The sequence below is a fragment of the Hippoglossus hippoglossus genome, chromosome 17, assembly GCF_009819705.1.
Source record: "Hippoglossus hippoglossus isolate fHipHip1 chromosome 17, fHipHip1.pri, whole genome shotgun sequence".
NCBI lineage: Eukaryota > Metazoa > Chordata > Actinopteri > Pleuronectiformes > Pleuronectidae > Hippoglossus > Hippoglossus hippoglossus.
The window spans coordinates 22,559,229-22,582,546 of NC_047167.1; the positions used below are offsets into that span (position 1 = coordinate 22,559,229).

General features: G+C 46.4%; 1 protein-coding gene across 3 annotated transcripts; it reads left to right on the top strand.

Annotated features, from left to right (window-relative positions):
• Window positions 1–125: 125 nt before the first annotated feature.
• LOC117778232 (Krueppel-like factor 6) lies at window positions 126–22,943 on the top strand. 3 transcript variants are annotated; one of them, XM_034613640.1, is made up of 7 exons: window positions 126–137; window positions 3,331–3,335; window positions 15,019–15,142; window positions 17,275–17,857; window positions 18,917–19,040; window positions 19,988–20,651; window positions 20,689–22,943. In XM_034613640.1, the coding sequence occupies exons 3-6, from the start codon at window positions 15,041–15,043 to the stop codon at window positions 20,037–20,039; spliced, it is 861 nt and encodes a 286-aa protein (XP_034469531.1). In that variant the 5' UTR covers window positions 126–137; window positions 3,331–3,335; window positions 15,019–15,040; the 3' UTR covers window positions 20,040–20,651; window positions 20,689–22,943. The 3 variants fall into 3 exon arrangements, with proteins under 3 accessions (XP_034469531.1, XP_034469532.1, XP_034469530.1); XM_034613641.1 differs by lacking the exon at window positions 3,331–3,335 and adding an exon at window positions 8,371–8,375 and having other exon boundaries at window positions 127–137; XM_034613639.1 differs by lacking the exons at window positions 126–137; window positions 3,331–3,335 and having other exon boundaries at window positions 14,785–15,142.
• The last annotated feature ends 375 nt before the right edge of the window (window positions 22,944–23,318 follow it).

Below are 23,318 nucleotides of genomic sequence, written 5' to 3' on the forward strand. Positions count from 1 at the left end.
TATTCATCCAGGCTTGTACCCAGCTGCCCTTTGAAGTGATTTAATTGTGCCTGTCGAGAGATTCTGAGGGTCGTCTCACTTTTAGGTTTCATGTGGGTCTGTGCAGGACGACTGTCACACGGCTGCTGCTGCTGCAGGTTGGAATCAAGGTGGAGTGGAAAACCAAGAAACACTTTGTCCTGCTGAACACAGAGTGAGCGGGGAGCAGGAGGTGTTGAAGCGTGTCATCCCGAGCGTTTGACACTTTTGAACGTGCGAGAGTTCACTTCGCTGCCGAGGAGCCGGGGATTTGGGGCCGAGCGACAGACTGCGCCCGGTAAGCCTTTGGCACCGGCATCACACTGCATTGTGGGTAACCCGGCGTGACATTGACCACAGGAGTCGGGGAAAATGAAATTTTTCCACCGTGGGCGAACGGCTTTGGGTTGATTCAAGGAGGCAAATGTTGCTCGATACTAATTAACACTTATTGATGCTGATGAATGCGCATTTAAGGAGACATAAATGTTTAATTCTCGTTAGATGCAGCAAATGGAAACACCCCCCCCCCCCCCCCCCCTCTCTCTCCGCTCGCTCTGCTTTACCGTGAACTCATTTACGAGCTGGATGAAGGAGTGTTGATTCACAGTTGGTGGTCTCTGGCTGAAATTAGATTTTTCAGTCAGCAAACAGTATCTTCACTTTTTAATTCCAGCACATTGAGCCGCTGAGACAGAGCTGCAGACATTTCACACAGACCCGCGACTGTCTGTGGCCCCGTCAGTTGTCCAGGAGCCTGCAGCTTTTTTTTATTCAAACTTCTCATTCGTGAGGTTACACACAATCTAATCTTGATAAACAGACTCTGCGTGAGAGAATATGTAGAATCTGTGGGTGAGGGACAGGATCTTGAGGTCGGGAGTCTCCTGGTTTCTGTTTCCAGTTTCACCAAAGAGCGGAACAACACATTGACAGAAATACATCGGCTATCGACTTTTCTAAATTTATCTTTCTCGTCTGCACCACAAACTGACAAAAGTATCACTGCTTGTGTTTTGTGGGGAAAAACTGCTTTAGCCCCGATATCTGCTGCCCCCAAATATTGCCCACTGCTCCCAGAGGCTAAGCCGTCGTCAGGCTGCACATAATCCACCCGGCCTCCTCCATGTTAGCATATGGAACATGGACTAAATATGAAAAGTCAAAGTACACATTAATCAAAATGTCATTTTAGGTCGTTCTTATCACACTAATGTTTGTTCAAGTGTTTATGTTTGATTTTAATTCGTTATTCGATGATGGGGGGGTAACGTCATGATTGACTCGCAATTGACTGAGCGCGTGACCTGGTGCAACGCCGCTATCCCAGCTCCACCCTGATCACTGCTGTGCAGATCGAGATGGCAGCGCTCGTATCCGGGATATTTTATCTTCACGGGAGGAAGTGGAAACGTGTCGTCCATCTCTATTTACAGTCCACGGTACTTTCCTCCAGCAGCGCGTCACACAGCACAGATTGTTTGTTGGACTGTGCGGCTCCTGGGGAGCGCCCTGCCGCCACACTGGCCACACACAGACACACACACACACACACACACATGTGCACAGAACGACCTACACACCAGCCTGTGATCACAGTGTTCATTGTCAGTGTGCGCCAGGGTGGCACAAACAAACAAAAATGGTTACCATTCTTGTAAGCGATCAAACATGCACACACACAAACGTACACACACAGCGCTCCCACGTGCAGCTGCATTGACATACCAGCCCACATACTGAGAAACACACACACACACTCACACACACTCCCCAGAGCCCAATATAGAGTCCATTACTTTGGAATGCCACACTGCTCTCCTCTGAACACGAGATGCGCCCGGACTTCAGCGGCCTGCCGGCTCTGAGTCACACAGGACTCCAACAAACCGACATGATTGCCTAGTTACCCCGTGTGGCTGCGGCGACTGCATGTTTAAGGGCCGAGTGACTCACAAATGCCTAAGATTACCCTGACATTAAAACCACAGCTTGTGTAAATACGGCACTATTATTCCTGCTGAACTCTCTCATTCACTGTTTGCAGTGGAGTGATTCATGCAGTGGCAACACGTGACCGGAGCGGTTCCTGTGCTCTGAGCTGGAGAGCGTGAGTCCTCGCTGGTTTCAAATGGTCCCCGTCTTCCTGGGATTGTTCGGTACGAGCTCCAAGAAAACATTAGATCGTTTTGCACCCAAACAAAGAAAGAACGTGAAATATTTTTTGCTCAGGTAGGAAGACGATGTAAAAAAACTCCCAATTCTCCCAGAAGGATAACATTTTGAGTTTCTATCAAAGGACAAAATCTGGGTTTAAAGTCGCACGTCAGCAAGAAAACATGAGAAAGATTAATTTAAACATTCAAAACAAGTTAAAACTAGCAAGAGCAGGCTACACTTTAAAAAAATGAAACTGCTGTTGCCCTGCATGCATGTTGGGTTGTGACAGAAACAGTGACTCATTTAACTCCGTTCAAATAAAACTTATTTCAGTCCTGCGACGGGTCTTTTTCTCTTTTACTCATTAATGACCACAAGGACGTGAGAGGATTTCAACAAATATGATCAAAAGTGTGAAACAAACTGAAGCTCTTGTAATTACCGTCACCGAGGAGGAGATAGTCTCACCCCCCCGTCTGTCGGATTGTTTGTTCGTCTGCAGGATTTTAACAAAAACTACTGAATGGATTTCCACAAGAGACGCACGGGCCAAGAAAGTACCCGATACACTTTGGGATTGGAGACAGATCCAGGGAGTGTTTATCCCTTTTTAACATTGCAAGATGGACAATCAAGCAGGTTTATGGGACTGAGATCCATGAGCGTGTGGATTTGGTGCAGATACAAATAGAAATCTGGATCTAGCAGATTTAAATGTGGCTTCATGGGGGGGGGGGGGGGGGGGGGGGGGGGTGGGCTGCTTTCAACCGCTGTATGGAAACACATTTTGGCAGGAATCTGGACAAAGTGGCAGATTTGGGACATTTTTTATCTCGTTTTTTTTTTAACATTGCAAGAAAGGAAACCTTTGGTGGATGAGTGGCTCTGTTTCTCCTTTTCCTTTGTGGTATGAAATCTATGTCTTCTTGAATTAGTGCATGAAGAAGTGATCAGTGCATGAAGAAGTCAGACGACCTCACCAGGAGAAATCTGTCCCATCTGAAACAAACTGCACCGTGGGGGGGGGGGGGGGATTCACAAGAATAATTGTGAATCAAGCTGTGGTGCAAACAAGCTCTCAGAGGGAGCAGTCCTGTCAGCCATGATTCTTCCTCCTCACCGGCCACAAGCGTACATTGCTCCCGATAAGAGCTGCTCGCCGTCCCTGCATCTTTACACCTTCTTAACCCAACAGCAACGCACTGGGGGGGGGGGGGGGGGTTTGTGTTGCAAAGTGTAAATGCATTGGGCAAATAGCTATTATGAGACTATAATGTGATTTACACTTAATTTTGAATATGCATAACCACGGCAGACTCGAAGATAATTTATTTGTTTTTTCCCATTAGGCAGATTTCCAGTCCGTGCACATTGTTAGGGAACTCCACAGGATTCTGGTTTGGTGGTGTTATCAAACCTTCCGTCGATTCATCGATCTGCACATGATTCCTGATTTCCCTGTTGCTCTGACACCGAATCTGCACCAACAGCAAAGGAACCAATATTTATTTTAATCCTTTTTCAAAAGAAAAGATAAGACAAACTTTATTGATGCCACGTCAGGGAGTTACAGCAACACATGAAGAAAACAAGAGAGCCTGTGAAAGTCAAAAAAATAGAATAAAATACACAATAAAATATACAAATACTAAATAAAAGTACAGATTGGGTTAATTTGAACGTAACATTTGAGTTCAGACGGATTTTTTATACGTAGAAACACAAACTTGAGTAAAGTGCAGTAGCACAGGAGGATGCACGAGGATGTAAACTGTACATGTGCATGTGTGAGATCTTGAAGTAGATGTATACAGGTTACGGTGACTCACTTGAGTAACATTTATTTTACAGTCCGACTGCTTTTAAAGAGTCTGATATAATAATACATATGATTTAAGTTTCTCATGGTTTTCTTTTCACGTTCCTGAGGTTAATTCTCTCCCACTCGCCCTCTTCTCTCTCTCGGCATGAGGGTGAGTCAGGCAGGATGTGGAATGCCGCGGATCGTGTGGAGGATTCCCCTCGGAGTGGGGGCAGGAAGGCGGGGGGGCTGGATTCCACGTCTGGGTTACAGTGGGAAGGAAGGGGGTCACGTTCCTGTTTGCATTATGGAATGGCAGCCGCTGTGGAGATGTGGATGGGGGCGGGTCACTCAGGGTCCTCTGGGGTCATTAACTCCTATCATCACATTCACAGCTGCCGGGGCTGGGCTGCGTGGGCCGAGCAGGCGAGAGGAAAAGAAAATCTCCCATGATGTACGCTCCTCAAGCATGTTGGACTCGGAGCTGAGCGGGGACCACGAGGTAGATCCTGCTGAATAAGCTGAGTGTCCGGCATGAGTGAGTGTAAAAGAGGGAGCTGGGATATTCAGCCAAACGTCTGAGGATAAACGACGGTTCAAATAAAAACCCGGCACTGTTTCTGAACACTGGAGCGATCTCCATAACAACGGATAGTGACATGATATCAAAAGAAGCCTCTGTTCGCATCAATCCTGAGGGTCGTCCCTGTAATTTAAGTTTTCTAATCAGTGGGAAGTTTACATAACAGGTCAGACGACAGAAATATGGAAGCTGTAATTTACAGGAAACAGTTTTTTCTTCATTTCGACTCCAAAAAGAGAAAAGAAAAGAGAAATAACCAACTTGAAATCTGAAATGCAAAGTGAAAAGGTTTAAAAACTCCAACTGGATGAAACTGGGACACAAACTGAACGATGGACATGTTTTCCTCTTTTGGCCTCGAGCACCTTTAAGTGTCTTTCCAGCGTCTCCAGCGTCTGGACACCGCTGCCATGTCTTTAGCTGCACCGTCAGAGTGTTTGTTTCCACGACCTGTTTTTCCTATCAGATCATCTGTGTCCTCTGCGTTTCCCATTTGCCGGGATACAGTCGCTTCCTTTCATGCACAACAGGATGTGTGCTACTTGGACCGTACGTGCGAGGGTAGCCCACAAATCATTTTTCGCTCGCCGTCGCGCCGATGACTCCATTTTCATTCTGTGTCACCCGGCTGCAGGTTAACTGAATGATTAGCAGATGCACAGCGAGAGGTCTGACTGGGACTCTGATCGTCGGGTTAACGCGCTGGAAGTGCAGATTCAATGATGATGCACAGCTGGTGTTTAATTATCTGTGTATTTTAAATATAATCATTCGTTAGTTTTTCCTTTTTTCGAGAAAGGTTTCCTACAAAGTTATGTTCCGAGGAGCAATTTTATGATGTTCTACTAATTCCAGAAATCTGTCTCTGGATCTGAATCATTTCTCTTATCAGCTTCGAACTTGTCATGTGGGTTGTTCAGGGCCCGAGGAAGTGCAGTGCTCAGTGTTCAGAGCTCTGTAGCAGCGACACCTTCTCAGCCGGTGTTTACTGCCACCAGCGTTTCCACAGGCCAACCATTCCAACCAGGCAGGTTTAGCTCGACCGCTGCACTTGGAATTTCAATTTAGAGTTACTACTTGAAAAGGTTTTCAGGCTCTAACGTAAAGAGAAAACTCTTGACTGTCCTGAGACTGTCCGTCGCTGCAGCTCCTCTTTTCAGCCTCTGTCTCAAACACTTGATTTGGCTCCTCCCCCCCCCCTCCTGATGAAGTCCAGGCTGCTCTGATTGGCCAGCTGGTGCACTCTGTCATTATTATTACGGTTATTATGTATATCCGGAGAGAAGCTCCGTATACAACAGACGCTTTAACTTTGCAAAACTTTATCTTTTCCTCAAACAAAAAACATACTAGAGGGAAGACACACTGAAAAATTAATTCTTGCCTCAAAACAAACATTGACCCAAGTTTCAGAAGCAACATAAATCCTATAAGTAGGTGAGCAGTGGTGCAGGATAATAGTATTTGTCCATAATGGCTTGTGTTTTTTTACATTACCAGGATTAACAGACCCTGCTCATACACTATCTCATTCATGACATTCACTCATAAACTCCCGAGGCGCATTGGAGTCATTTTCAAACCTGCTCTCATCTTTTTTTTATTTTTTCCCTCTTCTCCTGCTTTGTCAGGTTGAGATTCTGATGATCCGACTCATTAATTCCGGACGCTCTCTAAATGCAGAGCTGATAATGGAGACGAGGAAAAAAACGAACTGAGCCTGTCTGGGGGAAAAAAAACGCCGAGGTCTCACTCGGTGGAAATGACGAGCTCGACCGTCCCCCGTTGAAATATGATGGTGGAGAACGAGTGAAGGGAGAGCGGAGGGGTTTTTTGACAGCATGTGGGATTGAAAAGAAAAAATCCTCAACTGGAGACGGATTGCAATAAATAAAAATAAAAAAACGTTGATCCGTTAAAACAATCCACCACCGAGGAATTAATCAACTCCAGGAGCATCGCTCAATAACGGCATTAAAAGTGTTCACTTTGCCGACCAAGAACTCAAGTTACCCCTCAATAATAATTGTTGATAAGTTGGTGTTTTCATTTCGCGCCATCAATCACATTCCGAGGCGTAAACGCTCGGACTGATATCTCACATATATCTCACTTTGGAGCGAAGCTGCTTTCTTACTCCGCCGAGGATCAGCATTCAATTTATCTCCCCCGCCTCGCCGCGATTCAACAGAGGTGATAAATCTCCAGAGCTAAAGCAAAGCTAAAACAACTGACCTCAGCGCTCACTGATGATAACGCCCGCGCGCTGCTAAACTGAAATCAATACGTTATCTTTTACATTTTTTTCTTTTTTTTTTTACATCTCACACATTTAGCTAATGCAATCGTGTGAAATGGATGGTTCACTGTCTGTGCTCGAAAATGTGGAATCGTTCAATTTTACTTTAGGTCAGCGGTAGATTCCTCAGTCTCCATGGACACTGGTTGTATTTATGAAACTAGAATTACTGCCCTGCCGTTGTTCGCCTCTGTCTGCCACGGCAGTTTCAGTCTCCTTCTTCAGAGTCGTTCGGTAGCTGTGACCTTTGACCTTTTAAGCACTAACATCTAATCATTTAATGAGAGGTAAAAAGAAAACCACATTATTTTCCAAATTTGAAAGGATTCACTCGAGGTGTTCTGTGCGTTCTCGAGGATAAAAGCATGTTGAGAGGTCGAATATCTGTGACCTACAAATTCTGATCCTCACAGTGAATGTTTCTAACAGATGAAATGAAATTCCCTGTGGTTGATCCTCATATATCACATGCAAGAGAATATTAGTATTAGTATTCATCTTTGTACAAAATTTGAAGGGATTCCCTGGACGTGTTTTGGTGATGTTGCGTTCACAAGGCAACACGTGAACTTTATGAGGTCACCGCAACCTTAAACTTTGGTCTTCGATAACAAAATTCGAATCAGTTCATCTGTGCATCCCAGTGAATGTATGTACCAAATTTTAAGAATTTAGCTCCAGGCGTTCTTTGGATATCGTGTTCACAAGTTTGGGAATACGAATCCACACGCATCAAATAACAGTGGGTAGTCAAACGTAACCAAGCGGACTTTTACTTTGACTAAAGACTCTGTTCTGGACGGTCACGCTGGCTTTTCACAGGAATCAAACTTGTGACCCTCTGGCTCTGGGCTGTTCTCTCCAGCTCTCCGCTCAGCCTCTCTCTTCTGTCTCATGGGGACGTCCCCCCCCCCCTGTGGTGCGAACCAGAGAAATTCAGCAGATTGACACACTTCACAGTTTATTGGTCAAGGTTAAGTGGAGTTTTTCCGTTTCCTCGGAGCAGCCGGTCATGAGACGGCGATGACTCACTCTGCTGTGACTCCTCTAAACATGATGCACCCTGCATGGCCGCCGCTCATTATCCTGCTAAATGTCCCTTTGATTGCAACAGAGAGACATGAAGTGCACTCATGCAGAGGTGAGCAGTCATGTGCACAAGTAAATATTTCCCTGAGCAAACCAGTTTGAATAAACGTGATTTATTCAAGGAGAATAAACACACAAGTTTGTGCTGAAGCGATCTAATAGTTTTAGAACTCTGTCTGTATGTGTCCCACATATCTGAAGAAGCGTTCGTCTCATTGGCTTCACACTCGGGATGTGGATCGTTAGGAGCCGGAGGAAGCGCAGGATTGAATTTGGCGCGACTTGGACTTTTGATACCTTCAATATTAATAAACTTTGAATAATCAGACGACCACTGCTGGGACTGCGACTGCCCAGCGATAACAACAGCAGCTGTTTCTCTGCTGCTGCGTTTTAATGGACTTTGAACAAACAGCCGAGCGGCTCTGTGTACCGCAGCGCTGGCGAAGCTTCGGGCTTCTGAGGTCGGTCTCAACTTTCTGCTGCTCGATCACCGCAGGTCTCAGGAAGAGAAGCAGCAAGCAGCCAAACAAGCCGTTACAAACAGGCAGCTTAAAGAGGCTCTGCACAGTTTCACCAAACTGAACTTCTCCGCTCGCTCACTTCATCAGTTGCTCACTTTATCAGTTGCTCACTTTATCCTTCACCTTCTACATTCGTTTTTTTTTTCAGATGTATAAAAAAATAAATAGTTACCAGTTGTTCTAGATCGCTGCTCGATGAACAGCTGCATCGCAAATCTTTCCTGCGGGCATCATGGGACCGAAACATCTGGCACAGGACAGATGTTGTACATTTACAGTACAGTGACGTGTGATTGGTGAATTTCGCCGTGAACAGAATCAAGATTATGAAACGCACTCAGTTTAAAAACATGTTTCTAACTCAGATACAAAGTGAAGTCATGTCAGGTTTATTTTTATTGCTCATTAAAAAAAACAACTGGAGTTGAGCCAAAGGAAAAACAGCAAAGGTTTAATTAAAAGTCAATGACAGTGATTCATAAGAAACAAACTCATGACAAAGAGATGTGAGGCTTGGTGTTTTACAGTTTAACTATGAATAACTGTAAATGAAAATAAAACATACAAATACAACCAAATGTACAAAACTTCAACAAACAAAACAAACGCACGTAAGTTAAATTTAAACAGAAATGCATTTCTTTTCCGCATAGTTAATTCTGTAGAATAGAAAAGTTTTCTTATTGGCAAACACACCAACATGCACATCTTATATAAATCATCCGGGGAGCAGCCGCGTCCAGGACTGCAGCCGCTGCCAGTCCGGCCCGGCTGCCAGCGACAACATGTGGCCCGCTCTTTTGTTTAAGTTCTCTGCTCAGAAACACACACACGGTGTTGCCAGATGACATCAGGCAGCAATTAGCACATCAATACATTTGACACACCACTTGTGTTTCTTTTCCCAAGCTCGTAGCGACGCGTCAGACAAAAAAGTCATTCAGGGACTCCACACACGAGCACGGTCCCCCCCCCCCCCCCCCCCCCCCCCCCCCCCCCCGACCGCTGGGAAAGTGTTTCATGTTGTCACTTGCTGCTTTTAAGAAATGATGTCACCAGCAGCAGATTTACTGGGACGGCGTGTTACGTCACCTAAAAGCTTTCTATACATGCCGAGACACACACACACACACACAGGCAGCCACCCCCACTGTGCATGTATCTGACCGCTTCACTGATCATGGGTTAACACGCTGTATGCAGGTCATCTACACACACACACACACACACACACACACACACACAGCAGATCTGTGCTTGTGCAGTTGTGACTCATCTAATGTTGGGTTGATGTGTGAAAGACGCTTGTGTCTCCCGAGTGGAATCACAGGTCACGTCTATGGGCTCTCTCTCTGAATAGCTTCTTCCATATATGGGCCGGGGCTTTTGTCACAGTGATCAGATCAGAGGAATCTGTTGATCATTAGATAATTTGAAATGCACTCGGCAACGTGACGTAGTGCAACGTGCAAGAACCTCTAAGTTATGATCGCTCTCAACCTTCCGATCTCGGATCAAATATTTGTTCTCTGTAACATATTTGCAGAAACATCCTTTCTGTTGTTTAGATTTGTTCGATGACAGTCGGTATCTAATGTGTCTTTGTTGTTGTTGTTGTTGTGTCAAGTTCACATACATGACTTGGTATCATGTGATTTGTGGTTCGTTTAAAGTTCATACTACACAGCTGATTGGCGACAGGGGCTCACACACATGGTGAAGCGGAAATTACTCTCAGCTTGGCCGTCTTTAAAACTTCATATTTGATAATCACACAGTTAAATGTTTGACTTTGTGCAGCTCAAATTTAGCTGAAAAGCTAATTTAATTAATTTAATTTGATCTGGGGATTTTGTCAGCTTCCAAAACAATGACAACATCAGGATACAAATCGTGAACCAGGCTTTATACTTCATCTTTTTATTCCCAGTTTTCATCTGATGATCTGCACTGAGAGTCTAAGATTGAAAAGATCCAGCAGCCCCGTCGCCTCCCACTCGTCTCACCACTCGGTGAAGATCCTCTCTGTCTTTATTTGGTTATGTTTTGAATAATGCTGCGGTCATGGGCACCGGGGCTTTTATTTTCAGGCAACTATGTAAACATCACTTAGGATCTTTATTGATTCCACTCACAGTTGCTACTGAGAGTGTGTTTACTCGCCTCTCGGCTTCACATTCGCTCTTGACACCGAGATATTTCCTCCCCGTGCTGGTGAGAACTGAAAATCTTGCTCAAAAGCACTTGGCAAGTGTTAAAGAAAAGGAGAAGGAGTCTCCCTCGGCTTCCTCTGGATTCATGTCATACGTCTGTTCCTCTGTTGAAGGCTTCATGATCCTGACTCATCTACGCTGCATCAACACTCAGGATCAATCAGACACGTGATGCAAGGGAACCAATCCCGTTAACTTTATCTGGCGTTGCCGTGGAGTCGCTGCTCATTGTGCCTCCTCGCTGCTTTTACATACTGTACTTCACTTCGCTCTGAATATCTTTGCATTCTGATGAGGTGCAAGTGACAGGCAGTCGGGGGGGTGCCACGCTGAATGTGTTAGCGAAATCAACTCTCCTCATACATCCAAATGGTAATTGGTAATAATCCAAACCAAACGGCAACACACTGCGTTCACGAGACGATCCGTCAAACGGAGAAAACAAACACAGACACAACAACTCGCGCGGCTCCTGAATCCCTGTCGTTTGTTATTATGCTATCTGACTTCTCGTTCCCAATGGCAACAAGGAAACTTTTTCTTTTCTTTTTTAGCCTAATTGCGACAGTGTATTTCTAATCAGGCACCAGACACTGTTTGCAAATTAAGAGCTGGCTTTTATCCGCCGTGCACAGAATCCTGGGGACGGCTAATTAAAAGTGAGTGACCGTTTTTTTTTTTTGGGGCATTCTTTCTCAAAATGAAAGGTTTTTTAAAAATAGTTTTGAGATGAGAAGCAGAAATAGTTTGTTATTTCCCCTGTTTGATCTCTGACATCGTCTGTGGTCACGAAACACAACTCACTCCGGTGCTCATGTGTGTCCAGTGGCGGCTGCGCGTGTGGGTTTGTGGTTTCGGCTGCTGTGCACAGATAACATACTCACATCTATTTAATGCAGACTATTGACCTGAAATAGAACTATATACATGTATATATATATATAAATGCTCTTCCTCTCCGCCTGTTAGGTATGTGAGGGAGGCAGTGCTGTAAGTTTCTTCATGGACAATGTCTGCATGTTTTCAGCAAGGTAACAGTCATCAACCAGAGCGTGTGATATATGCAGATACACACAGAGACAAAGCCTGACCGGTTCAGAGCTGTGTTGATTCTGCACCGGGCTGTTTACGCTCATTATTTTGTTGCTATGGATTCATCCCGCCACCGACCAGCATCGTCTCGACATCCGTCTCGGCTTCATGGTAACCGGCTCTAAACAGTCGAGTGACTCATGCTATCTGTGCATCAGCATCCGGGTGACTTCTACGAGCACGAGAGAGAGAGAATGTGCAGGAATTTGATTTGATGACTCAGAGTTTCACAAGGGAAGTGCAAAAGTGACACTTTTATAAATATTAGCGGGTGAGTGTGATGCATCGGTGCAGGAAGCCACTGACATGAGTTTCAAAGAAAGAAGACGCCGCGGTAATAATAGTCATAAATGTGTTAGAAAAAGATTCAGAAGTTTCTCACAACTGAAAAAAATGTGGTTGTTACCAAGACAGTATATAGAATATTCACTTTATTACTTAGTCATCTAGTTCTGTCCATGGACTGTGTATGAAAATGAGAGCTCATATCAGTCATGAAGCCCAAACATCTGGATGGTGTCCCTGGAGGGGAAGTTGTCATCACCCTGATATAAGTCCGAGTGTTAATGTTTCATGTTTTAACGCGTTATTCGATTCCCACGTCTATGTCGTTAATTCAAAATTGACCTTCAACAAATGAGTTTGGACATGAGGAACCTATTTGCTTCTTTTTTTAGCCGTGAACATTAACATCCGTTAACATGCAAACTCCACTCAGAAACACCGGCGGCCAAGCGGAGATTCAAACCGGGAACCTCCACTGCATCGCCGTGCCGCCGCCCAGACCTGAATCCATTGGTATTATTATCAGTTTTCAAGTTCCCTAGCTGTAATTACAACTTTTTAAATATTGTTAATCAATATCCAAGTGGGGAAATGATCAATCACAGTAACTCTCACACGGTGTGACAGCAGCATTATCCCTCTAATCAGTACCAGTCTATAAAACCTGCCGTATATATTAACACAGTTAATGTGTTGGCACGTGTTGAACCGCTGGGCCGGTGACCTGCCAGAGAAGATTTTAGTGTGCACAGTATTTTCTTATCACTTAACAGTGAAACTAATGCACAGGCCAGTTCCCTTATACACTCTCCTGCTGCATGTCACACACAAAGAGAAGTATTTATACAGAGTGAGCTTTGATAGAATTACTCCCTTTGTTCCTCTGCGCTGCTCAGAAGGTCACCAGTGAATCATGGATGCTGCAGAGGGAAGCATGACTCTTCCCTTCTGTTACCTATGATCTATATCACAACACAGACCCCCCCCCCCACCCCCCCCCCCCCCCCCCACCCCCACCCCCACCCCCACCCCCTGTGCATGTGCTCCCTGTCCCCGGCACTCCACACACACTCATGACAGAATGTGATAGTGCTGAGTGCTGCAAAAATGTGCCCACAGCTGAGATCCCAACAAAAGAGACTGGGCTGTGGAGGCGCTCGACTGGGGCCAGTGGGTCAGACAATGGCCCTCTGTTCCAAATATGTTGTTTGTCACATCGCCTGCCTTTTACCCCTCAATGCCGCCGTTGTTTTCCGCTTGACTTCAACTTTATCCCACATCTTATGCAACTGGAGATGTAATTTTACTCACATGCTCCGTATGTGTGTATGCTGAGCGTCAGCGAGCCGAAGAGTGGCTGCGGCGTTGGTCTCAGTGTTTTGACTGATGGACTTGAGGTTTAATAAGAGACTCTGGCAGGAGGACAACTCTGATGAGAAGGCTTTAACAGCATTTGCATAAAGGAAGTAGGGACTTTACCCCTCCGTTTAACAAAATAAAAGCCCAACTCCTGTATTTTTAAAGCCACCTGATGATAAACTGTGGGATTATTATTATTATTTTTTTCTTCAAAAAGAAGACGACATTTTTTGCAAAATGAAGTTTTTATGCTAACAACATAATGAAAGCACATCAATCTCTCCAACGTGTATTACCTCACATTAATATTCATGTTTTTCTGATGTTTGGGGGAGAAAGTACATGAGAAGAGAGATGAATTTCTACAATCAAATGAGGGGAAACAAGGGGGGGGGGGGGGGGGGGGGGGATTCATATCTGCAGGAGCGCCTGTGTGTATTTATAACATGTCACTCTAGAGCTGCCAGAGATACTTCGGGGATCTTATTATTAGAAACTCTCAGCAGGCACTCGGTTCTGTTCCGTCCTGCCTCTAGAGGAAGCAAGGCAGCAGTGTGATTCCATGATTGTTTCTGGGGGTGAGCTCTGTCTCTGAGATGGAGAGAGCCACAGGTGATTGAAATTATAACACACACACACGCGCACACACACACACGCACACACGCACTCACACAAATGTCCCCTCATGATGCGCCTCAAGCTGCTGCCTCACACAATAACCCCGCACTGCATTTTGCGAATAATCATCTTTATGGGCAACTCCATTAGAACTTAATAGCTTATTAAAACTGTTTACACGGTCACAGGGGGGGGGGGGGGGGGGGACTCGTGATGTGTGTGTGTTTTCTCTGGACACCAATGAAAACAACGAGTCTATCGTATTTTTTTATTTCGTGGCAGCACGGGGGGAAAGTGATCTCACGGTCCCCGGGAGTCTGCGGGCGACTCGTGACAACTGCCTCGGACTTTATTAGAATTAGAAACGTATAAGGAACACGCAAGTGAGGTGCGTTATTTTGGAGACGCGGCCGGCGCTTCTCCTTCTCCTCCTCCTCCTCCTCCTCCTCCTCCTGCAGCCGAGACGCGCAGCGGCACCAGCAGAGAAGTCGACTTCCTCGTTTTGCTCGTGGAGGACTCAGGTTTATATAGAGCTCTATAAATAGCGCCGGTTCAGTCCGGCAGGAGGCGGAGACGCCGGGGGGACGCGCTCCAACCACCGCGCGCAGGAGGAGTCGGCCGCGGCCCCGCATTGGCCGGGGCGGCGCTCGGAGGCGGCGGGGTGGGGGGGGGGTGGCGCTCCCGTCTCCTCATAGGCCCGCGCTCCGAAACGTCACGTAATCACATGGGGGTGGGTTTGTCTGTAATTTTGAATCGGGGGGGAAGTTTACAGTGCGCTGTCGGACTTTTGGAGAGTTCAGTGTTGTGCGCTCTCCGTGCGTCACACGCTCCGAAAAACCCTCCTTCCACTGGAAAGCGCACGAGCCGCCGCCTGGCACCGTACATGCGAGCACCGCCGAGACTCCTGCTCCTCTCTCTCAACGCCTCGACGTTTTTTCCTCCTCCTCCTCCTCCTCTCCTCTCCGCTTCGACTTGTGGCTGCTGCGTCCGCGGAGTGAAATGGATGTCATCCCAATGTGCAGCATCTTCCAGGAGCTGCAGATTGTGCACGACACCGGATACTTTTCGGCGTTGCCATCCCTGGAGGAGTACTGGCAGCAGGTAACCAACCCACCCACCCACCACCCCCGCCTCTCGTCCCGCAGTGTGACAGCGCGTGTGCCCCCCTGGTGCCGAGGAGGGGAGCGCGTAATTCTCCGCTGACAGCTCAGCCCGTGGACGCGCAAATGTCAAAGTTGTGTACGCAAGAAACCCCCCCACCCTCCCCTCCTCCCCCCGCCGTGCGTTTACTTCAGTGCCACAGTTTGCGTCAGTTTCCCTGTTTTAAAGTCTCCACGCGTGTGTTCACAGAGGAAATGGTGCAAGTTCCCTTCATGATGAATCTCTGATGTTCCGTTTTTTTTTGACTTTTTTACGCGTCCGGTTCTTCTTGATTCGGTTATTTTTTTTGTTTTTATTCTCACTCTGATAATTCTGAGGTGACTTTTGGTTTAACTGATGGGAAATATTCTCTGTTTTTTGGTTCTCAGGTTTGTGATAAAGTCAAAACACGCTGTGGTGCAGATTGAGGCGATTGAATGGCGAGCCGTGCGTCTTTGCGCGTAACTCCTCCTCCTCCTCTCTCTCTCTCTCTCTCTCTCTCTCTCTCTCTCTCTCTCTCTGTTACACACACTCACACAAACACACAGAGGGAGCGAGAGAGTGACAGACTGACAGAGAGAGAGAGAGAGAGAGAGAGAGAGAGAGAGAGAGAGAGAGAGAGAGAGAGAGACTGATTCTGGGGCCATTTGGCTCGACCCGTCGACCCCTGCGTGACACAACAGAGGACTTTTATCCTGGAAACGATGGAGGGGTTAGAGTCGCCTCTTGTTCCTGTTGGGAAATGAATTTAAACGGTTTCCCCCTCTTCTTCATCTTCATCTTCTTCTTCCTCTTCTTCTGTCCCTGCTCGTCTGTCATGTCTCTTCGGGCTTAGGGCCAAGTCTGGTCCTCTCAGGCATTTAAAGCTCGCATGGGATTTGTGCAGCACTGCTGAGGACAAACATTTGCCTTGAATGCTCCCTGTCTCTGTCATGTCCTCACAATTCCCCCCCCATTTCAGACAGAGACAGTGTCTGTGAAGTCTGTGGTTTCACTAAACTCCTTCTCTTCCTGTGGCGTGACTGTTTTATCACTCTTTGAGAAAAGGCCTTCAAATCTTAAACCATGTTTCCGTAATGTCGACGTCGAGGCTGAGGTCTCTCCTGTAGTTTTAAAATTCAGTGTCGAGGTTACTTCAGAGTTTGCACTCGTGCCTCTGGGCAGCATCCTCTTCCCTCGTTCTCACTCTTCTCAGAGACTAAAATAGAGGTTTCAGAAAAGTTAGAAAAAAGCCAGAAAACCATATTTATCTTCAAACCGAGCCTCTGCCCTGGAGCCCGGTGCACCGGTCGGTTCAAGTAACAGAAATCTGGCCGTAAATTGGAAAATCTGCTTCATTAGGGAAATTGCGCAGGCCCATTAGCTGCCCTGGTATCTGCCCTGTGCTCAGCGACGGCCGCGGCCTGCCTCGCTCTCTCACTTCCTTTTCAAAGGAAATAAGCCCACAATCCACAGCGGCTCTTGCAGTATTCATGCCAGGCTTTTTATGGACCCCCGTGAACCAGACCTCCCTCCTCTCGGGTCCCCTGTGTGCTATGTTATTTCCAGCAATGCCTCCGAATGCATTATTAAATCCACATTATGTTGAATAATTGATAGATTTAAAAGATCTACAAGCACTCCCCTAACCCAGTGGGGGGGCTCTGTAGCATATGTAAATTTCATGACCGGGCCCAACGCACACCTAAACGCACTCACACACACACACACACACACACACACATGTATGCGTAAGAGCACCTTGTTCTCGGATGCTCTCTGAAGGAAGTGCGCTGCTTGTAATCTTCCCTGATATGGTCTCAGAGGGCACCCGTAGAACGCTCTTCCCCATCCTCTGCATAGGACATTGTGTCTTGCCTCGTTCATGCTGGCAGGAAGGAAGCAGGGCCACTGGTGTTAGTGTCACAGCGTCTCCCCCCCCCCCTTCCCGCTGCTGCTGCTGCTAAGAATAAACACAGAGTACAGAGGAGAACAGCAGAGTTTGTGTTTGCCGTAAAAAATAAGTAATTTGTTATGGACGTTGCGTTGCCTCGGGCTCCGTGAACCCGTAAACTCACTGCTATCTCGTCTTCCCCCCCCCCCCCCCCGCACAGACCTGCCTCGAGCTGGAGAGGTACCTCCAGAACGAGCCCTACGTCTCGGCCACCGAACTCAAGTTTGACAGCCAGGAGGACCTGTGGAGCAAGCTGATGCTCGCCTGCGGGGACAAGTCGAAGGACCCCGACCCAAAGATCCCCCTCATCAAGGAGGAGGAAGACAGTCAGGACAACCAGCACGTGGACGCCGGCGGCTTCAACTCCGACGCCAGCAGCGAGGCCTCGGACAGCTCCGAGGAGCTCTCCCCTACCCTCGACTTCCCCTCCAGCTCTTTTACTGACATTCTGGGCGACGGTGGCGAAGACTTGGGCTCTGCCATCATCAGCACGCCGCCGTCCTCACCTGAGCTGGGCAAGGACGGCTCTGCAGCCCAGGTGTGGAGCGGGATACAGACTGCGCTGCACTCGCCTGGGAAAATAAGGACAGGGGGCACGGAGAGGACCGTGGAGAGGTCGGGGCTCACCAGCGGGGAGGCGTCGCCTGACGGCAGGAGGCGGGTGCACAGGTGCAACTTCAACGGATGCAGGAAGGTGTACACCAAGAGCTCGCACCTCAAAGCACACCAGCGCACACACACAGGTAGGAGATGCTTTTATTACTGTGATGAAGCCGGGGGGGGGGGGGGGGGGCAGGGGTTCTACGGCCCTGACAGTTAGAACATCAGGTTTTTGAAGAAAAACTCACCTGAAGAGTGAAAACCCCTCAAAAGTGAAAGTAAAGTGTTGATTTTTTCATTCAAAGTTGTGAAAATGCTCCCACATAGTTTGAATTGTTTGTCAGGGGGAATGCCCTCAACTGTGACCTAATTCACACAGAGGAACGTGACTTCATGGGGGGGGGGGAGCACCCAGAGGATGTGGATCCTTCAAACAAATCAACAGTTCTCAGGTTTCACCCTGGGAAAAAAAACCCTCAGAAAGTCGTCCGTTGACATTCACAGTCCGAGAAAGAAGAACAAATGAAATAGAAAGAACTGATGAGAAGCTGACATTTGCGGTTTTCTGTCCCCGGGTTCAGATGTGAGCAGTTTCCCTCTTGACCTCTGACCTCTGCCAGGCTGTTTACAGCTGTGTCGCCCATTAGCGGAGGAAGTCACATTCCTGGCATCCTTTCGCTGACCATGTTAGCCACATGGTTAATGGCCTTCAGGACCATTAGGAACAACCTCTAGTTTTTCCTGCAGCTCTCCCCCGTTACATAAGCCGTCTACTCGAGCAGCGCCTTAAAGCTGCATACCACAGTTCTCAGAAACCACAAGGCACAAGACTGTTTCTCTCTTGAGCGCAGAGGAGCCAGACCAATCTGCTTAGCACCTGCTTAGGATCATACTTTCTCAGAAATCCTCGATGTAAAACCCCTCAGACGGGAAACAACCGTAAATACTGGCAACATTTCTGCAGAGTTGCATTTTGAAATGTCAAACACTCTTTGATTGAGAGCTCAAAAGGACAATTATCAGTTCACAGTGCTACAAAGAGTTAGCATTCAGTAGATTCAAGTTATTTAACAAAATACTAGTATCTGAGCGTATAAATACATCTTTCAACATTTCAAGAATTTGAAATCTTTATGAACTTTCTGATAAAGGTCTTGTTTATCCTCTGTGTTAATCCTGTGACTCCCTTGTGACTCTTGCAGGTGAGAAGCCCTACAGGTGTTCATGGGAGGGCTGCGAGTGGCGCTTTGCACGAAGCGACGAACTCACCAGACACTTCAGGAAGCACACCGGAGCGAAGCCATTCAAATGCAGCCACTGCGACAGGTGAGCAAGTCAGCGAGTAACCGGAGTGACCTCCCGACAGAACAGGAACGAATAGGAAACAGGCTTTCAGGGTTTTGAATTGTCGGTGTCGCGAGCGGCACGAGGAATATTAACTTTCCAACACAAGAGCGTGGCTGTAATCCCTCATTCACCTTCCGTGCTGAGCAGCCGCTCGCTAACACAGACGTCTGTGTTCAAATGAGTTTTACAAATAAAGACAGATAAGGTGGAGGGATGGATGAGGGTCAAGGATGGACAGATGGGGTTGGGGTCAAGGGGTTAGATGAAAAGCGGGTGGAGAACAAGGGGATGAGTGACGTGTCAAGATGAAGAGCAGGAAACTTCTCAATGAGCCATTGTTGCTTTAAATGTGTTTGGATGAGAACGGCACACGAGCAGCGTCACTGAACCTTTGACTTTAGCAGAACTTTAGTTTTGGACAATCCAACTTCCCCGTTCTTCTTCTGCTTATATGATGAACAACAGGACGAAGTAAAACCAAACTTCTACATGAGAAGATGTTTCCTCAAGATCATAGACTGTAAATAAAGATGGAGGGGCGCTTCCTGGGGCCAAAATATCTCTGATACGGACGCCGCCATCTTGCGCTCGGTGTGGAAGTCCTGATGATAGTGACAGACAAGAATTTTGAAATGACTCTCGAGTCAATCTCAGCTTCGATCGTGTCGTTTCAGCCAGTTTTGAATGGAACAAAGAACCAAAATAGATCAGAGCAAACACTTGACCACCTGGGATTCGAACTACCTAAAATCTACAAACATGGAGGAGGCGGGGCTCGTACTGCAGCCACCCACCAGGGGGCGATCCAGAGGGTTTAACTTCACTTTTATCGTGTCGTCCATCTTTGTTTGCAGCGAGCGTTTAGAACGGCAAATGTGAAAATGGACATGAGAGATTAATATCTTTCTCTTTTTCGGTTCCCGCAGGTGTTTCTCCCGCTCCGACCACCTGGCGCTGCACATGAAGAGGCACATCTAAGATGGCCTCCTTGTCGACAGCTCTGAGGGATGATTCTGGTTGATTGTCCCGACCTGTTGGGGGATCAGCGAGGCCGGTGTGTCCTGGGAGCGCCAACAGGAGCACCGCCGTGTTCCAGGCGTCGGAAAAAACATGAAGCAACGCAGGCTATTATTTGCACCATACTTAGTGCCTCCAACACCTCGCTGTGGAGACTGCTCTTGAGAGGCTTTTTGCAGAGGAGGGGCGGGGAAATTAAAAAAAAATCTGGGAAAAATCTGGGCTGGAGCAGATGGGAGGAGACTCTTCTGTATGGTGTTCGACGCTTTTTTCCTGGAGGATTATGGGACTCCTGTGGGGGGGTCGCCGTGCCTCCGATGACAGTGTGTTTGCCTGTGCGCATGGGGACTGAGTGCCTGTGACTGGGTGCCTGTGACTGGCTTTAATGGAGCAGATGGAGCTTGCATTGTGGAAAACGCGAATGAATGAGTGAATGACCTGGAGGGGGCGATGTTGTGCTGTTTTTTTGCGGGGGTTTGGGGGGGGATATCTTGTTGTCTCTCTGAATGCAAGCGAAAAAAAATACGGTTCTGTCTGTGTCCTTTGAGTCTCTGGGCTGTGGAGGCGAGCGGGGTGGGGGGGTCGATTTAGCGGAGAGCCGAGTGGCGAGAGGGGCGCCCCCTGTGCGCCCGGAGGTGGAACTACAGCTCCCTATTCAAAAGTGGGAGGTTGTTTTGTTTAGTGCAGCTATTAAATGTGCAATGTATTAAGTAGCCTGTCTCAAACCATACACGCTATAAAGCTCATTTTGTTGTCCATTGTGTGAGCTCTGTATCTTAAAAAAAAAAAAAACACAAAAAAAATCTACGGTTGTGCACAAACAGTTATCACCATTATAACAGACGTTGCATGGGATCTGGGGATGTGTCTCTCACCCGTTTGCTTATCGGACAACGAAATTCCATTCGAGAGCAGCTACCTTCATATTATGCTATCGTAGTATTGTACAAAACACATAAGGCAGTCGTTTTATTTTTTTAATTTTATTGATAAGTTGGGGATACCACTATTGCTTGGCAACTGTCTTGACCACGGGATTTTTTTCGTTCCTTTTTCTTCACTTTAGCGCTTCTCTCTTTTCTTTTCTATCTGTAAATGCACTGTTGACCTTACTGATGCCTTATGTAAGTGGCCTTGTCCTGTTAAATAGATCACTCTCTCTCTCTCTCACACACACACAGCAAACGGGGGCTGCTAATGCAGTGGTAATTGTGGTAGTTATTGAATAGCTTTATAAAGGCTCTGATCCACACAGTCACACCTTTGCCCCCTTGTCTCCAGACAGACTCGTCTAAACCTCCCGGATAATAAAACAAAAACTATACATCAGCTTCACGATGACTGACATTTTTACATTTCTGTGTCGATCATACGTCAGAACTGCAGCTCGAGGCCCGAGGCAGGGTCGTGGCGCCGCTCGGTAAAGCGCTTCAGTGTCGTGATGGTTTACTACCATGTAGTATAAACGGACTGTAACTCGCTGACAAAGGTACAAAGGAGTCTTGGAAAGATGTTCTCATGAAACGCGGCACGCTCGGCCAGCAAGGATGTGACAAATGGAGATTTACTCAAAGAAAGCAAACACACTGGGGCCACTTGTATCCGTCGATGTGTCGAAATCTCACCGTGGTTCAAAGAAAAATGTCCTTCAGAGCGATGACGACATTCTCAATCATGAGTCTGTTTAGATGTTGTGTGTTTTGCTAAGTCTCGCCCTGAGGCGGAGTCTGTGTCTTTACTCAGTCGTGGTTTAAACAACCCATGATCTGACTGAACGGTACCAAAACCAGTCCAACCAGTTCAGCTAAGCTGCTTTGCAGACCTTTGGGGGGTTTCTGTGTTTCTCTGCAGGTGAACTGAGACAAGACTTTAGGACCAGATGCATGTCTGTACCGACTTCACTATTTTGCATGTTTTAACTTGAGTTACATGACTTCAACACGCTCCTCCGTGGGTTGATATAAATTCTCCGATCTCTCTGATTTATTGGAATCTCTTCCGCTCACATCTGGACAAAACTTAATCACCGTTTTACCCCATTTCTAGAAATCAGTTTGGAGCCACAGTGTCAGTGTTTTTTGTCAATAAATAAAACGTGTGTACTTTAAGGGTACGGCTGATCTACGTGTTCATACAACTCGACGTCTGTCACTCAGTAGTCAACATCACAGGTAGCCTTGTTCCAACTCTGCAGCTGTACAGGTGAACCTTAAAGAGCATTCGAGAGAAATCAATGTTTCTTTTTACACTGAGAAATGTCAAAAATGCAAAGATTATGTACAATGTAAACTAAGAGAATTTTGTATGGAAGCTTCTATTTTGAAAGGGTATGGGACCAAAAAAAAAAAGGTGTGTTGTTTCTAAACATGAACCAATAAAGAAAAGAGGCAGAAGAATTACTGTAAAATAGACTCGCTCCATTCTCCTTCATTCGCTTCATCTTTGGTTTTGATTCGACTTATCAAGAGAAAATGTACTTTTATTTTTAAAAGGCATCAATAGCGCCTAGTGGCCTATCGTCGTTCAAGGAAAAAAAAAAAAATCAGACGTGAATTGTTCTGGACACTTGAATTGTTCTAATTTTTGCATTCTGGTGCCTGCTGAGGATTACGTTGCTTTTTTTTTTTCCTTTTGTTAAAAGAAATTTGCCATGTGATTTATTTCTGAACTTTTCAAAAGACCGGCAGAGACGCCCGATCTTTAGCCGGAGAATCTTTATCGGACGAACATGGAGATGAAATATGAGGCTCTATTTTTGTTTGTTTTATGTTATAACAAGATTTTTTCATTTTGAAATTGTTTTGTAAAATAGTTTCTGTATGAATGTATTTTTTATTGGAAAATTGATAAAAAGAATTTATTGGATCTACGTGTGTTTTTGTTTTGTTTGTTTATCCCCCCCCCCCCCCGTGTGGTCGAACAGGAAGTGTCCGGTAGATTCTTAAGAGATATTACGTCTGTTGCACCCTTTCACTGGAGAGGTCAAAGGTCAGGTCACTGGAACCAGAGTTAGTGAGACGGCAGTCACCTGTAATTCATGTTTCAAATCAGTTATGGTTCCGTTTAATCATCACTATCAGTAATAAAAAAACGTAACCTGGTGTTATTTGACGTTTTTTCTCAACAAATACAATAATATAACTATCACACACATCGGTTCAATAAAATCAGAGAGAGAAGAACAGATGAAATAAAGTTAAAATAGACTAACGACTAAGAACTTGAGTAAACAGGCCGGTT